Source organism: Vombatus ursinus, unplaced genomic scaffold, assembly GCF_900497805.2.
Source record: "Vombatus ursinus unplaced genomic scaffold, bare-nosed wombat genome assembly UNPS02014772.1, whole genome shotgun sequence".
NCBI classification, from domain to species: domain Eukaryota; kingdom Metazoa; phylum Chordata; class Mammalia; order Diprotodontia; family Vombatidae; genus Vombatus; species Vombatus ursinus.
Window position 1 is genome coordinate 37,106,918 of NW_020954550.1, and position 15,421 is coordinate 37,122,338.

At 39.1% G+C, this 15,421-nt stretch overlaps 1 protein-coding gene across 2 annotated transcripts in view; it reads left to right on the forward strand.

Annotated features, from left to right (window-relative positions):
* GDNF (glial cell derived neurotrophic factor) overlaps positions 1-15,088 on the forward strand; it is a 35,566-nt gene extending 20,478 nt beyond the window's left edge. For both annotated transcript variants that reach the window (XM_027863594.1, XM_027863595.1), the window contains exon 3: positions 14,171-15,088. In XM_027863594.1, the coding sequence (XP_027719395.1) occupies positions 14,171-14,646 (476 nt within the window). In that variant the 3' untranslated portion in view covers positions 14,647-15,088. The remainder of the gene's footprint in view (positions 1-14,170) is intronic.
* Positions 15,089-15,421: the final 333 nt, after the last annotated feature.

A 15,421-nucleotide genomic window follows, 5' to 3' on the forward strand; every position in this document is an offset into this window, starting at 1 on the left:
AGCCCATTGTATGTTTTGCTAACCTCTAAACAGCGAAATGAGAATCATTTGTCCAGAGGAACCATGCTGCGTTGCTATTGTACTGTTATGAGGGAAGCTGGGAAATGAAGAACTGGCCACATATTCAGAAATCAGAGCAGGCCAAATTACAATCAGACCTTGGATCCTCCAAATTAATATAACTTCACTATCCCCAATTTTGGTTTTTGTGGTGATCTGTGCTGCCAGGAAAGCATTCCAGGGCAGTTGTAAGTAGCAGAGAAGCAGATTTGGTCTTAATATGATAAAAAAAAAAACTTCCTATCAATCCAAACTATCTAAAAATAAAATGGAGGTACTTCAGAAAGGAAGGTCATGAGTCTTCTTAACTACAAGTCATCCAGCTGAATGAATGGCCACCTGTTGGGGATGCTGTCTGTGGAAAGAATTCAGCTTGAACTGGATGGACTCTGAGGGCCTTTCCAACTCTGAAATTTGGATTTTTGTTTTGTTTTGTTTTTTAAGGAGATGCTTGCTTTCTCTTAGCTTGGTTATAGAGAAAGAATAGGAGGATGTGTCTATGGCCAGGAGGCAGAGATGTTTTTAGCAAAAGGGGGATGGGACTAATGTAAATAAATACTATTTCAATGACTTCTGAAGACTATTTCCATGGCTATAGTACTATACTGTTAAATTATTTGCATTCTAACTGCTTTTGTTCTCTGGACTTGAGAGAATCCAGAAATACTTTTAAACCAACAAAACACTGATGTTTTTACAAAGCAAATACTTTTCAAATAAACCAATGTCATGCCTTGTTGTCAACAAACCACTGGTCATGCTGAAAGCTTGCTGGTAGCTTTCTAAATGGTCACAATAAATTAGTAAATTGTAGCAACTAATAATGGTTCACAGGAGAACAAATTTGTTCCTGAGCCACTCAAGTTAACTAGGGATCAACCTAGAACGAGGAAACTCTAGTTAAGTATTAGGTGAGTACATATTTGGTGCATTGATAATTACCACCATGTAGATCTTTAAAAGACAGATCAAAACTTAAAACTAAAATGGTAGCACATCCAAAAAGTTTCCAGAATTCTGAGAGTGAGAACACTGCCCTAGTGAAATCATTGATGAAGCTTGTTCAGTTGTTTTTCAGTCATGTCTGACTTTGTGACCCCATTTTGGGTTTTAGCAAAAATACTAGAGTGGTTGGCCATTTCCTTCCCAGCTCATTTTACAGATGAGGAAACTGAGGCAAACGGGGTTAAGTGACTTGCCCAAGGTCAAAACAGCTAGTAAGTGTCTGAGGCTGCATTTGAACTCAGGAAGATAAGTCCTCCTGATTCCAGGCTGGCCCTAGCTGCCCCAAGTTGATGAAGCAGATGAAGCCTACAGCAGTGGAAAGACAAGTAGCTCAGGAGCTGTAAGACTTGGATTCACATATCCTGATTCTGATGCTTAGTATCTATGTAATCTTAGTACCTGTGTAAACTTGGGTAAATCGCTTAGCCTCACTAGGCCTCAGTTTTCTCATGTAAAATAAGAAAAGGGACAGCAAGGTGGAATAGTTGTTAGAATTCTGGGCCTGGAGTCAGAAAGCCCTTAGTTAGTTCAAATCCAGCCTCAGACACTGACCAGCTGTGCTAACCTGGGCAAGTCACCTAGCTTATGCCTCAGTTTTCGCAGCTGTAAAATGGGGATCATGATACCATTTACCTCATAGAGTTGTTGTGAGGATCAAACTAGTTAATATTTGTAATGAGCTTAGTACAGCACCCAATATATAGTAAGTGATTAATAAATGCTTGTTCCCTTCCCCCCACCTAAAATTATGGGAAGAAAGGGGTTTATATTAGATGTCCTTCAAGATCCCTTCTAGTTCTGGATGTATAATCCTATTAGCTAGAGTGTGTGGCGTACTCCTTGGAGTGCTAGGAGTTTTCGAGAAATTCCTGGAAGTCAAATAATGGCAAGGCATAATTCATTTTATTCAGATTACAGTTAAATCCCCATGTTGACCACAGTTGGTGATTCCTAGCCATGGTTTTACATCCAATAGCCAGCTGAATGCATCATGAAAATTCTTAAAGCAGGAGAGTAAGGAAAAGTAATTTGAAATTTTGAGAAAATGTAAAGTTTGGCATTTGTAATTTTTTTTTTAAAGAGAGAACTAAAGGAGTCATAGATTACTAGAGCTAGAAGAGCCCTTAAAGAGCATCTAGTTCATTTTACAGTTGGGAAAACTGAGGCTCGGGCTGGGTAAGTGACCTACCCAAGCAGAATTGGGACAAGAATTCAGGTCTCATGTTTCTTACTATACAGTACTGTCTCTTATTTCAATAAAGGCATTTTAAAAAAAGGTGGTTTGCTGTGAAGAGGATGGGTTGTATTCATTTCAAAAGGGTAGCCAAAGGAGTCACTATGCAAACAAAGTTTAAAACCACTTGTTACTAGCACCAGAGTGGCCATATTTTCCATAGCAGCTGATTTCAGGGCCTGCTGTGGGTGAAGCAGCAGGTGGCAGTCTCTCTCCTACTGAGAGAAATTATAAAACCCACCAATATGAAGTTGGGCATCAATACATTCCAACCCCACTGCTTTGTTGTGAGATTCTAGCCAGTCTTTGAGGTATTACTGAAGGATGGTATATCCTCTTCTCAGCCTCCAGCAAGGACTTCGGATATCACTGGAATTACGTCAGACTTGCCCTATATATCCGGGGAATTGGAAAAGCCATGCTCAGAGGCATAGGAAAGGGCTTGAGGGCACAGGGTCAAGTAAATCCTTCAGGGATCATGGGATAGAAGCTCTAAAGCAAGATGGGACGTCAGAGACCCTCTGGCCCCACTCTTTAATTTTTACAGATGAGGAAACTGAGGCCCAGAGAGATTGTGACTTACCCAAGGTCATACGGGTAGTAAGCATCAGAGTTGAGATTTTAACCTGGGATCCTTGAATCTAGAACATTTTCTTCCTTTCCTTTAGAGACAATGGGACCTTTTTAAAATTATATTCCATTGACCCTTTCAGAGGAATGCTCCAGACAACTCAAACAGGAAATAAATTCACACCTCAGAAACTAGCAAATACTATAAATCAATGTTTGATTTCTTGTTTTGTTGATTATCTAGACTTAAAGAAAGTAAGGAAGAAAAAATAATGCAGATTGAATTCAAAGGTGTCTAGGTAAATTCTTCTTTTTTTTTTTTTTTGAGAGCCAGTTGTTAAAAATTTACCAGAGCATCCTTGCTTTTGCTTTGGCAATTTTCACCTATTTCTTCAAGTTTTTCCTGAAGTAGTCCATGAAGGTGGTAGCAAGTGACCACTATCCTTTTTGCCTAGAATTCTGCCAGCTAAGGCATGTAGTTAAACCTAACATATACTGCATAAGTATCAGGGCTTCTTGTTTCAATGGGTCCTGAAAGGTTGTATAGACATCAAATATATGTAGATCATACCAGTTTTAAATGCATCCAGACTTTTGCTATTTAGAACACTTAAATAGTGAATTCTTGTGTAAAGCAGAGAATCCACTTCGCATTTATCTTTTGCATAAACCCATACCATATGGTACTTTTGCTTAATTCAATTCAGCAGACATTTATTAAGCCCCTGCTCTATGCAAGACACTCTGCTAAGTGCTTGGGATACAAAGAAAAAAAAATATGCCCTGTCTTTAAAGAACTTCCATTCTAATGAAGAAAACAACATCCATGCATAGTGCACCTGGGTGCACCTGTGATAGAATGTTCAATCCAAGTTCATCAGTTCTGGTTGAAATAATTACGTGTGAAAAGACAAGCATTACTTGTCCCTAGTATATTTTGAAATAGAATGAACTGTGCAAAAGAGTGTCGCCAGTTGGGGCTTCTCAGCTAGGAAACTGCCTTCAAGGAATTTAGGTTACGAATGCATAGATGGGTTATGTGTTTGGTTTTTATACATTGTCAGTACCTGCATTTTTTTTATATGTTGTTTAAAAAGCAGTGTTTACTTTACTAGGGAAGCAGGTTGGGTCTATTAAAAAAAAAAAAAGCTGCTAAATCAGACTGAGCCTAAACATCTGGTGTTTCCAGTTTGCTGCTCTTCTCCCTCTTGGCTCTGCTTAAGAAGAACACACACACACACACACACACACACACACACACACACACACACACACATATCAGATGGACCAAATTGGAATGGCCTCTTGTCCAATTTGCCTTCACTATAAATGTAAAAGTGTAGCCTATTAAGTGAAGAAACCTGGGGACTACTTTAGGATAGGGAGGTTGTGAGGCCTCAGCATACCTCCAAGACACCCAAATGCTTGCCCTCATTTACTCATACCAATGCAGTACACATTAATAAAACAATGATGAAATGGGCAGGAAAAGGGAGGATTCTCACTTCCCCAGATTCTCTTTTACCCAGGGGTAAAATCACTGCCCTATTCTTGGCCATGGGGCAATGACATTGGATTGTCATCAATTCAACTACAGGGTCTTCTGCCATGGAAAATCCAAATACACACAGTCATATCCTCTTTCTTATTTACCTTGAACCCTGGATAGAGACCAGCCGTGTGTCTGTTCCACTCGTAGGAAGTAAATTGAAGAAGTCTTGCCTCCATCTTTAAGGGTTTCCCTCCATCAGATAACAACAGTTTATGACTAATCGACCCAGAATTTGGAGAATGAGGGGCAACAGGATATGAACATAAAACAATTTCTATGATTAAACCTTCACTGTTATGGATACTATGACTAGTAAACAATGAAAAAACATTATATCTTTGACCTCCGAGAGTCTTTTTATATAAACCAAAGCTAAACTCCACTTTTTTAAAGAGAAAATTAATATCTGAAGAACTCATTTTCTCTGAAGGTTGACAGATATCACCTAACTCCAGTTAGCTCCTGAGAATGAGTACTCTAATTTTAATTACATGTTTGTTTGTTTTTTAGCATGACCATTCCAGGAAGTTCACTAAGTCCTTAAGTTGTTCCTGTAAAACAGCATTGTCTTTACAAAATAACCCACTATTCAAGCCTTTGTTACTGAGGCAAAGAGTTTCCATTTTTCTTTCATCAGTCAAGGGCAAAGTGCCCCCTTAAACCCTGCCCTGCCAAAAGGTTTCATTTGTTAAAGTAACACTATGTTTATGCTATCAATGCATCAGTTAAAACATTTTAAAATAGAAAAATGCCCAAATATTTGGATGCTCTCTGAATCATGGCTTAAGTGCATTTTATCATTTTAGTATTTACAAAGCCTTCTTTCCATCTCAACAGACACATTTTCCAACAGATTCTATCATAGTGGATTTTGGAAATGAGCAGGTACTAGGCCTTTTTAGACTTCTTTTTTTTTTTTAAGTTTGCAAACATCTTACCATTGACATTATTTAATACTAATAAGCCTCATTCAGTGTCTGGACAGCATTCCAGGACCTGGACAGAAGGCATTTGCTGTCTTAAGTAACTTACTTTGAGGAACTAATCCAAATTAAACTCCCTTCCATCTTCCCAGGAGTTCTTAACCTAGGGTTTGTGAACTTTAAAAAAAAAAAAGCATTTTTATAACTATTTCAATATAGTTGGTTTCCTTTGAAATGTAATGGTTTTTGTTTTATGCATTTAAAAAGACAATTCTGAGGAGTCCAAAGGCTTCACTAGATTGCTGAATGGGTTCATGACACAGAAAAGGTGAAGAACCCCTGTTTTAGTAGAACACACAACTTTTATCCAACAGAGTTTTTCTCTTGGACTTAAGAAAATTTTTTAAATACCTATCACCCACAAGGCATTTTTCTAGGCCCTGGGGAGAAAAAGACCCAAAAAAAAGTCTCTGCCCTCAATAAGCCTAATTCTGAGCCCCACATTCTCTCTGCAAAATCCATGGTAGTAGACTCTTAAAAGTTCTTTGAACAAGCCTCTGTGGAAGTGGCTGACTAGCTAATCATAACCTCACCCCTATCTCCCCAACTGATATCAGTACATCAGGGTTTCCCTTAATGAGTTCTGAAGTGATCACAGATCCAGACCTTATATTATCAAGAGTAAAAGTGGAAAGAACAGGCTTTTTGTTAGAACAGCGGTTTTAAAAATACTATGGTTGGTCCTTATCTCTTTTCCAGAGTTAATATTAATGCAAATCTTTGAGTATACCTACTAACTATTGATTACATTTTTCAGCAAAGAATACAACAAACCATTAGTTCCATAAGAACAATCATATCTTGGAATTTGACCTATCCCCCACCTCCCCTTTAAATGGCCAAGTTAATAAAATCAATGAGGTTGGTGTAATGCAAGTCTGCACTTGGAGTGTAAAGTACATTTGACTAATGCAGCACTGATAATCTATTGTCAGTCCAGGACAGGTAGCCTCAGGAGTGATTTGGATCTCCATATTACTGGATCTCTAACCTTGAGGAAAAGGGAGCCCCCCCCCCCTTTTAACTGTTAAAGTTCTTTTCCTTGGAATTCTAAGTAAGGGGGAGGGAGAAGTGGGGAAGGAAAGGAAGGGAAGCCAGCTATCTTATTTCCTAATAAACAAATGGGGCCCCTGAGCCAAAATCAAAAAAAATCAAGCAGTGGTCCTGATTTCTAGAAAGAACAAGCTATCCTACCCCTGACTTGGCTTCATTATTTCACGTACTGTAGACATCCACTTTGATATCTCATCTTTGAGCAAATGTTTATAATTTGTTCTGTGGGCCAAAGGGTCACTTCAGAACCATGGTTACAGAGATGTTATTATTAAAGCCTAGACAAGTTATCATATTCAGATCGCTGTGCGATATTTCAAGCCATTTGGAGACTAGCCCTGTTATAGCCGCTCTTAGTACATTTTTTAAGCAGAATTATCCTTCAGAATCAAAAAATAAAATAAAAATTTTACAAGTTCTTGAGTGCCTTTTGAAGTTCTGAGCATGCTTTAGGGACTGAATAAATGCTGATTCACATTACCACCTTATTGGCAGGGAGTGACTTAATTTTCCCCCAATAAGGTTTACAGAAGATGTGTTCCTAAACTATTCTAAATTAAACTTTTGTAAATCAATTTTCTCCCCAGTCTCCACCATTAAAATTTCAGAAATGCTTTTATCTTCCTTTCTGATGAATCTCATATTGACTCTATCTTCTCTTGGTCCATCCTACAAGTCATCATTTAAATATGGGAATGAGTTGTGAATCCTTTTATAAAATAAAGAATTCTTCTTAAATGTCATTAAATACTACCTATCATCCATTTTATGATTTCACATTTTTATGTGTGAAGTTTTTGTAGGATCATAGGATTTAAGTCTGGCTGGAACCTTAGATAGAGGTCATATGGTCCAACCCTCTCATTGTACAGATGAGGAAGCTGTTGCTTTGTTTTATGCAGGGAACACTTGTATTTATTTCCTCTTTGGTAGCTAATTATTAAACATTTCAGATCATGATTCTTCCCAGAAAATACCTCATCTATGCCCTTTCATGACCTATTACAGTAGGTTTTGCTATGTAAGAATCAAAGTGTATTAGAGGCTTGACCAAAAAGTCTTCCTAAGGTGTCTATAGCTACTAAGTACATTTCTATGACCCCACTCCTCCACACTCATCTTTTCAAGAATGTTCCCCTGGGTGTGGAATATTTCAAATACTGTTAGACTTGTTGGCTATGCTGGCTCATTTTACTGAGCTGTTTTTCCCCCCTTCTCTTTTTAAAAATATCTGTTGTGACAAGAGATGGCTAACTGAGTAGGGAAGGGATATATTTGGAAATGGATGTGATGTGAAAACAAAAGGCATGAATGAAAATATGAAAAATATATCACCATGTGGAGTGCAGGTCCCTTTGTGTCCTTTTTTCAGGTGGTAAATCCCAAGAATAAAGAGGAGTATTTGTCAGCCAAGAAGCATTTATTAAATGCTAGCTATGGGTCAGGCATAGTGCTGAGCACTGGGGATACAAAGAGGGGTAAAAATGCAGTTCTTATTCTCAAGAAGGTCACAATCTAATAGAGGGGACAACATGTGAACAACTATGCACGTTCGAGATCTATACAATGCAAATGGGAGGTGATTTCAGAGGGGTGGCGGGAGAAACTAAGCTAGTTTTGCTGGATTATAAAGTACAGAGAGAGGAATAAAGTATATGAAGTCTGGAAAGGTAGGTAGTGGCCAAGTTGGGAAGTGACAAACAGAGGATTTTATATTTGATCCTGAAGGTAATAGGGAACCATTGGAGTTTATTAAGTAGGGAGTAGAGGGGGGAAGGGATTGACATGGTCCAACCTGTGCTTTAGGAAGATCATTTTGGCAACTGAGTGGAGGATTGAGGTGGGAAGAAATTTGAGGCAGGAAGACCAACCAAAAAGGGGTCCAGGCCTGGGGTGATGAGGGGCCTATACCAAGGTGGTAGCTATTTGAAATAACTTTTCATTGTGAGGTCTGGGGGCTCAGGGGAATGGCTAAGGAATATCTGTTTCCCCTAGTAATTTGTTCTGTTTTGTCATCCCCAGTTGTGAGTTACTGTATATTTAATGAAAAGTAAATTTGATCTCATCAAATCATATAAGATCATTGCCTAAAATCAAGATAATTCTTTTAGGTGGTAAATGGGCAATTGACTTTGGGAAAGTGTATTTCAAAAAGTTCAGAGAAATGATAAGCATGATCTCATCGTGAGGGAGCCTAAAAGAGAAGCCAGCTCAGAAGGTATAGGAGGCTCTTTAAAAGGGAATTCAGACAGTCGGGTTGCAGGTGATTCTTATGGGGATGGTATCCAAAGAAACACTGGCTGATAAGTTCCAAAGTTAAAAGGATGAAAAGATAGAAGCAGAGGCAGGTAACCAAGCCAGAATACAAAAGATGTATACACTGAAGCCCAAAATAAGCTAAGGCTTGCAATAAAATGGTAGGTACATCAGAAAGAACTTTCATAACTATGTTCAAAGTAGAAGAGGAAGAGACAAGCCACCCTGCTTGGGGGAAAATACAATCTAACTATATATTATATATCATATATTATATATAACAAATGAGAGGGGAAATGGAAATACTCAATATTGTATCAAGAAAAATGATCCTTAGACTAGAAGGGGTGTGGGGAAAGTACGGTTAAGAGGGCATTAAGTCCCCAAACTTAAAATAGTAAAAGAAAAAAATTGAGTTGAGCTCTCCTGGACCCACTGAGAGAATTCTCAAGTTATCCCCACCGTCGACCATCTTTTAAAGATATTGATAATGGGAAAGGTAGCAGAAAACCACCTCATTACCTCAAATTTGTAAAGGGTTGGGAGGAGGAGATAATAAAATAATGGATCAGTGAGCTTGGAGTTAGTACCTGGTCAAATTTTGAAATGGATGAAAAATGAAAGGTTTATGTGTGATGCAGTAGAAGAAGTAATGAATTTGATTTTTGTTGTTGTTGTTGTTTTTGTTCTTGTTTTTTGGTGAGGCAATTGGGGTTGACTTGGCCCGGGTCACACAGCTAGTAAGTGTCAAGTGTCTGGCAGGAGTAATGACTTTAAAGTGATGAACTTGGAGTAACTAGATCTGAGTTCAAATCTTAGAACTGTCACTTCTTACTAACTATGTGTCCTTGGGCCACTTAATTTCCCTGGACCTCCATTCTTTCATCTGTAAAATGAGAGGTTTGAACTAAACTTCCAAGTTCCCTCTAATATCTAGATCTGTGATCCTGTGAACACTTAGAAAAGAAAATATTGATCACTAGGAACAAACATGGGTTCACCAAGAATGAGTAGAACCAAGCATATATCTTTTCCTATTTTGATAGAATTACTTAAGTAAAAGAAATACTATAGACCTGGTGCTCTCATACTCAATTGAGTGTTTGTTTTACATTTCTATTATTGATTCACATATACTAGATTATCCTCATCTTTGTTTCTCTTTGCAAACTCTGACTAATCCAGTTATATTATTGTCTGAATAAATGCATATATATAAAATAATTTGGCACTTGAAAGCATCTCTAAGAATTAAGATCTCTAGTGTAGACAAGGTATATTTGGGTTATATCATTGGCAGGTAGTAAGATCTCTTTAGGGAAAAAATATAGAGCTATGTGACGGAAGATAGTACATTTAAGTAGATTCAGAATTTATTAAATAACTATACCAATTCCATAAATGCTGATTGGTGTATTGGTGTCACCTTGAGGGAAGTTTATAGCGGTATGTGAAGAGCTCTGTCTAGTTCGACATTTTTATCATCAGCATTTTATCAAGGTCACATTTATATAACACCTTAGCATTTGCAAAGTGCATTAGAGACATAAAGACTAGAATATCGGATTTGTGCATGACGCAAAGAGTGTGTTCCCCCAAGATGGGAGTGTTCTAGTGTTGAAGATGATCTTGGGACCAGGCCCTGCCCTGAGGTGAGGGGCAGTATAGTGGCAGACCCTTCTCTCTTACTCAGATTTTTTTCTTTTTTTTTTTCAACTTTAACTTTTTTATTATTTTTAAAATGTTATTCCATATTTTATTAATGCCTTTTGTTTCTATGTCACATTCATTTCTGAATATATCCTCTCACATCCCTCCACACACACTCTACCCCCACCTTCTTCCCCGATTTTTTGGAATAAAGATTTTAAAAGAAAGAAAAAGAAAAGCAACCAATGCATCATTAAACCTTGTCTGACAATACACACAATATATGTCAAGTTCAGAGTTTCCACAAGAAGGAGAGAGCTTTCTCTAGGAAGATGCCACTTGTGGGGCTGGGCTGAGGTAGGGAATTGGCTGGGAGGTAGAAGGAGAAGCAGCATTGTTAAATGCCAAAATGGCCCTGAATTTGGAATCAGGGATTCTGGGTTCAAGTCTCAGGTCTACCATGTCCTGACCTTGTGTGTGTATGACCTTGAGCACATGTCACTCAGGGAAATAATTCCCTGAATTTATATCCTCATCTCTAAAATGAATGGATGGGACCAAATGGCTCCAAGGTCCATTCTTTCAGAACTACAACCCTAGAAAATAAAGATTTCTCAATAGGATATGGATTTTTTCCAATCCTTAAGGAAAAGTGAAGGCACCAAAACCTTCTTATAGATTCTAGTGTAATAGATGCAGACTGATGCTAGTCTTCAGAAATCAAATGAACAAGGTACTCTAGAGAGATCACACAAAGTCTGCCTTTTTTATTTCTTATGCTGTACATTGGAAGCTAGAAAAGCTTAGGATTTTGTTTTATACTAGAGGATAGGTGGGACCTGCTGTATTAATAAACAAATTATAATACTAATGGTTATTATTATTATTATTAATAATATGCATAGCTCTTTAGAATACAACAACCTTGTGAAGGATGTAACACAAGTGTTCCTACCCCATTTTACAAACAAAGAAACAGAGGATCTGGCACGATTTGCACCTAGATCAGGGATGGGGAACCTGGGACCTCAAGGCCACACGTGACCCTGTAGGTCCTCAAGTGTGGCCCTTTGACTGAATCCAAATTTCACAGAACAAATCCTCCATCCCTGGCAAGAACTTTGTAAACCCCCAGGTGCTTTATACATGTCCATTGTTCTTATATATAAATGTATTCAACTTCTGTGAAGTTTGGATTCAGTCAAAGAGCCACACTTGAGGACCTAGAGGGCCACATGTGGCATCGAAGCCACAGGTTCCCCACCCCTGACCTAGATCCTTTTAACTCCAAAATCAGCCACCACCATCCCACCATGTTATGCTAATGAAGAAACAGTATGTGTAAAGGTCTGTATTAGAATGAATTCGGTTATATGCTTACAAGTTTATTGGTAGTCCCCAAAGATAGTCATGCAAAGAGGTGATGGCAGCCTTAATTGTAATTTTGAACAAGTGGAATTAATTTAGGCATTTTTTAGCTCCATATATAACATAAGCCTTATAGCAAACTCAAACATTACAATAAGGGGAAAAAAATAAAAAGGACCCATCCCACAACCATGGTGAACCCCATAGTCAGTAAATTCTAATTCTATCTCTAATATACATTAGCTGTGTGACCAGGGGTCATTCAATCTCTCCAACAACTTTCGTCACCTATAAAATGGGACTGATAATGTCAGTAATAGAAGTCACACATGGCCCTCTAGGTCCTCAAGGATGGCCATTTGACTGAATCCAAACTTCACAGAACAAATTTCCCACCCCTGGCAAGAACTTTGTAAACCTCAAGGTGCTTTATACATGTCCATTGTTCTTATAAATGTATTCAACTTATTTTAATTTCTTTTACTTAGTTGAATCTGATCAACTCAAGTAAACATTAAATCAGCCTCAGAATTTAAAAGTCAGAAGAGATTACCTGCTCCAACACATAACCAAATAGAAATCCCCTTTACAAAATCCTCAGCCAGTGGTGGTCTGACTTCTGCTGGATGGCTTCCCTCCTGGGGCACCCCACCCCGCTTTTGTGCAGCTCCAATTATTAGGAAGTTTGTCTTTATGTCAAGCTGATATTATCTACCTTTCTTCATCTTTCAATCTTTGCTACTATTTGTGCCCATTTGGGTTCAGGGGAACATATCTCATCTCCCTTTTTGTACAGCGGCCTTTCAAATACCTGAGGACAACTTCAGGTCTCACCCTAAGTCTTCTCCAGGATAAACATGCCTATAGGGCAGGTAGGCAGCACCAGACCTGGAGTCAGGAAGACCCGCATTCAGATTTGGCCTCTGATACTTACTAGCTATGTGATGATTTAAGACAAGTCACTTAACCTCTATTTGCCTCAGTTTCCTCATCTGTAAAAATGAGAATCATAACCAGCATCTGCCTCCCAGGGTTGTTGTGAGAATCAAATGAGAGGATAACTGTAAAGTGCTTAGCACAGTGCCTAGCACATAGTAAGCATATATATCATTACTCTTATTAATTTCCCTTTTCTGAACCTTGGTCTCTCTCACCATCCTGTTTGCCCCATTTTTAAATGCTCTCTAGCTTGTCTATGTCTGCACAGAACAAGTAATAAGTTATAGTTTTTTAATAGCAGACCTTATCAAAGGATCTTAAACCTCTTAAAGACACCATTTCATCATTCCATGTAAGACCACTGTGAAGTTGGCCCGCGTTCTGGGGTGCTGCTAGAGAAACCAGGGCTGAGAGCTGTGTTACTCACCTCGGATTGCACAGGAAGTCAGTGAGACTGCTATAAACAGAAGCCAGAATCCCTGGCTCTCAGTCCTGGGCTGTGGCCATTAGTCACACGGAAACCGAGTAAGAAGCAAAACACCACCCCAGCTCTTCTGCACCTACCTACCCACTCACCTAAGGATTTGTATGTTTTGTTTGTTTGAATGTGTGATGTTACCTGGTTCTACTACTAGCTACCTGTCTGTGACCTTGGCTCATTTTCCCCTCTGTGGGCCTTCTCCTTGAGTCTTTTTAGGTAAGGGCTTCTTGTGTGGAATAATGGACAGAGAACTAGCCTGGGAGGGAGGAAGAGGGTGTTCAATGCCCTGCCCCTCCCATCCCTGTCTGACACGTACTAACCTCTCAGGGCCCCAAACAGCTCTTCATGACTACATGTCATCCAGGTCCCGTTCTATGTCGGTAGAGGAGATTTCCTCACTGGGAACTACCTATGCTTATGACATCACAGATCTGGTCAAAACCAAATAAATAAAAAAAACTTAGCTGTGCTCATGAATTCTACATTTATTCTGCCAAAACATCTTTTTTTTATTCATTCATTCATTCATTCTTGGCTTTTTTCAGTCATGAATAATTCACCAGCCTGGAGCAAACTTGTCAGTAAGGTTGACCAGCACAAGCATGACTTGTCCTAACCCTTCAGCCACACACCTACCAGGAAGATGAGTCTTCAGAAACCAACCTTTTCATTCATGCTTTTACAAAGGGTGAATCTCACACTAGCAGAAAACAACCTGTTCCACAGGGAAGCATTTAGCCATTATTTCAGGACATTGACTCCTGGCTCTTCATCAGTTTTATTTAGTGAGGTTTTCTTCCCATTTAAAGGTGTGAACATTCTTTACTTCTAAATTCTCAAATGAGTCTTCCATCAGCTTCACAGTGGAGGGCCCATCTCTGTTTTTTTTTTGTTTTGTTTTGTTTTGTTTTTTCAGACTTCTCTGGGCAGGAGCTACTTTACAAGCCAGTTAAAATGCAGGCAGCGGTTGTTTATTGCCTCCTGAGAGTGACCCTTGTGTCTTTTCTTTTTTAAAACAGCAAATATGCTGGAGTATTATCCTGACCAGTTGGATGACGTTGTGGATTTTATTCACAACACAATCAAAAGACTGAAAAGGTCACCAGACAAACAAGCAGAATTGTTTCCTCGGCGGGAGAGGAACAGACAAACTGGAGTCACCAATGCAGATAGAAAGAGGCAGAGGGGACAGAGGGGCAGGAACCGGGGCTGTGTCTTAACTGCCATCCATTTAAATGTGACTGACTTGGGTTTGGGATATGAAACCAAAGAAGAATTGATTTTTCGATATTGCAGTGGGTCTTGTGATGCAGCTGAGACCACATATGACAAAATATTAAAAAACTTAACCAAAAAGAAAAGGCTGATGAGTGACAAAGTCGGGCAGGCCTGTTGTCGGCCCACTGCTTTTGATGATGATCTGTCATTTTTAGACGATAACTTGGTTTACCACATACTGAAAAAACATTCCGCTAAAAGGTGTGGATGTATCTGACTCTGTTTCTGGGAGACGGCTATGTATTGCATTCCTGCTACAGCGCAAAGGACGGGACCAAGGTTCCCAGGAAATGTTTGCCCAGAATGGAGAATGAGGACCAAGGATGGAGATGAAGGAGGAGAGACAGACAGAAGTCAGCCATCATGGGAGCCTGGTGGAGGAAGATCCCGCCACAGATGACTGGATAAGACAGAGAACGGCCCTCTGGTTTCTACAGGAAAGCAACTTTAAGGCACATCACAAGCTCAGGGCCGGTGTTCCTGGATGGATGTTGCCACTGTCATTTCACTTGGTACAATCCACCATCACCTATCATCAGCTCGGAATGTGCTGAAAGAACACAACCACTTAGTCTCCTGTGGTTTGTTTTCACATATTTGGTTACACCAGGCAAACAACGCTGGTGTAAACTTACGTGGCAGTAAGAGTCATTACTGAAAGTCAGGAAATTATATATTTTTTTTCTGTCGCTCAGTTACGGCATACCTGCCCCTCCTCCCATCTTTCCCCTTCCCCCTCCCACCCCCACCAAAATATATATTATATATAAAACAGACACTAGAAACAGCCTTTTGACTTCAAAGTTGAGGCCTAAGGTATACTTGGACAGGAATCTAATGGTTGGTTATTGATTTTTAACATAGTGTGTTGGGTGGGAAGAAATTGGACAGAAACTAACAGGCTGTATTCACTGACTAAAGAAAACCTGAAAGTATTTTCTTTATATACTCTTGGAAACAGGAAAGGAGTTGTGGTTTTAAGCAGCATACAT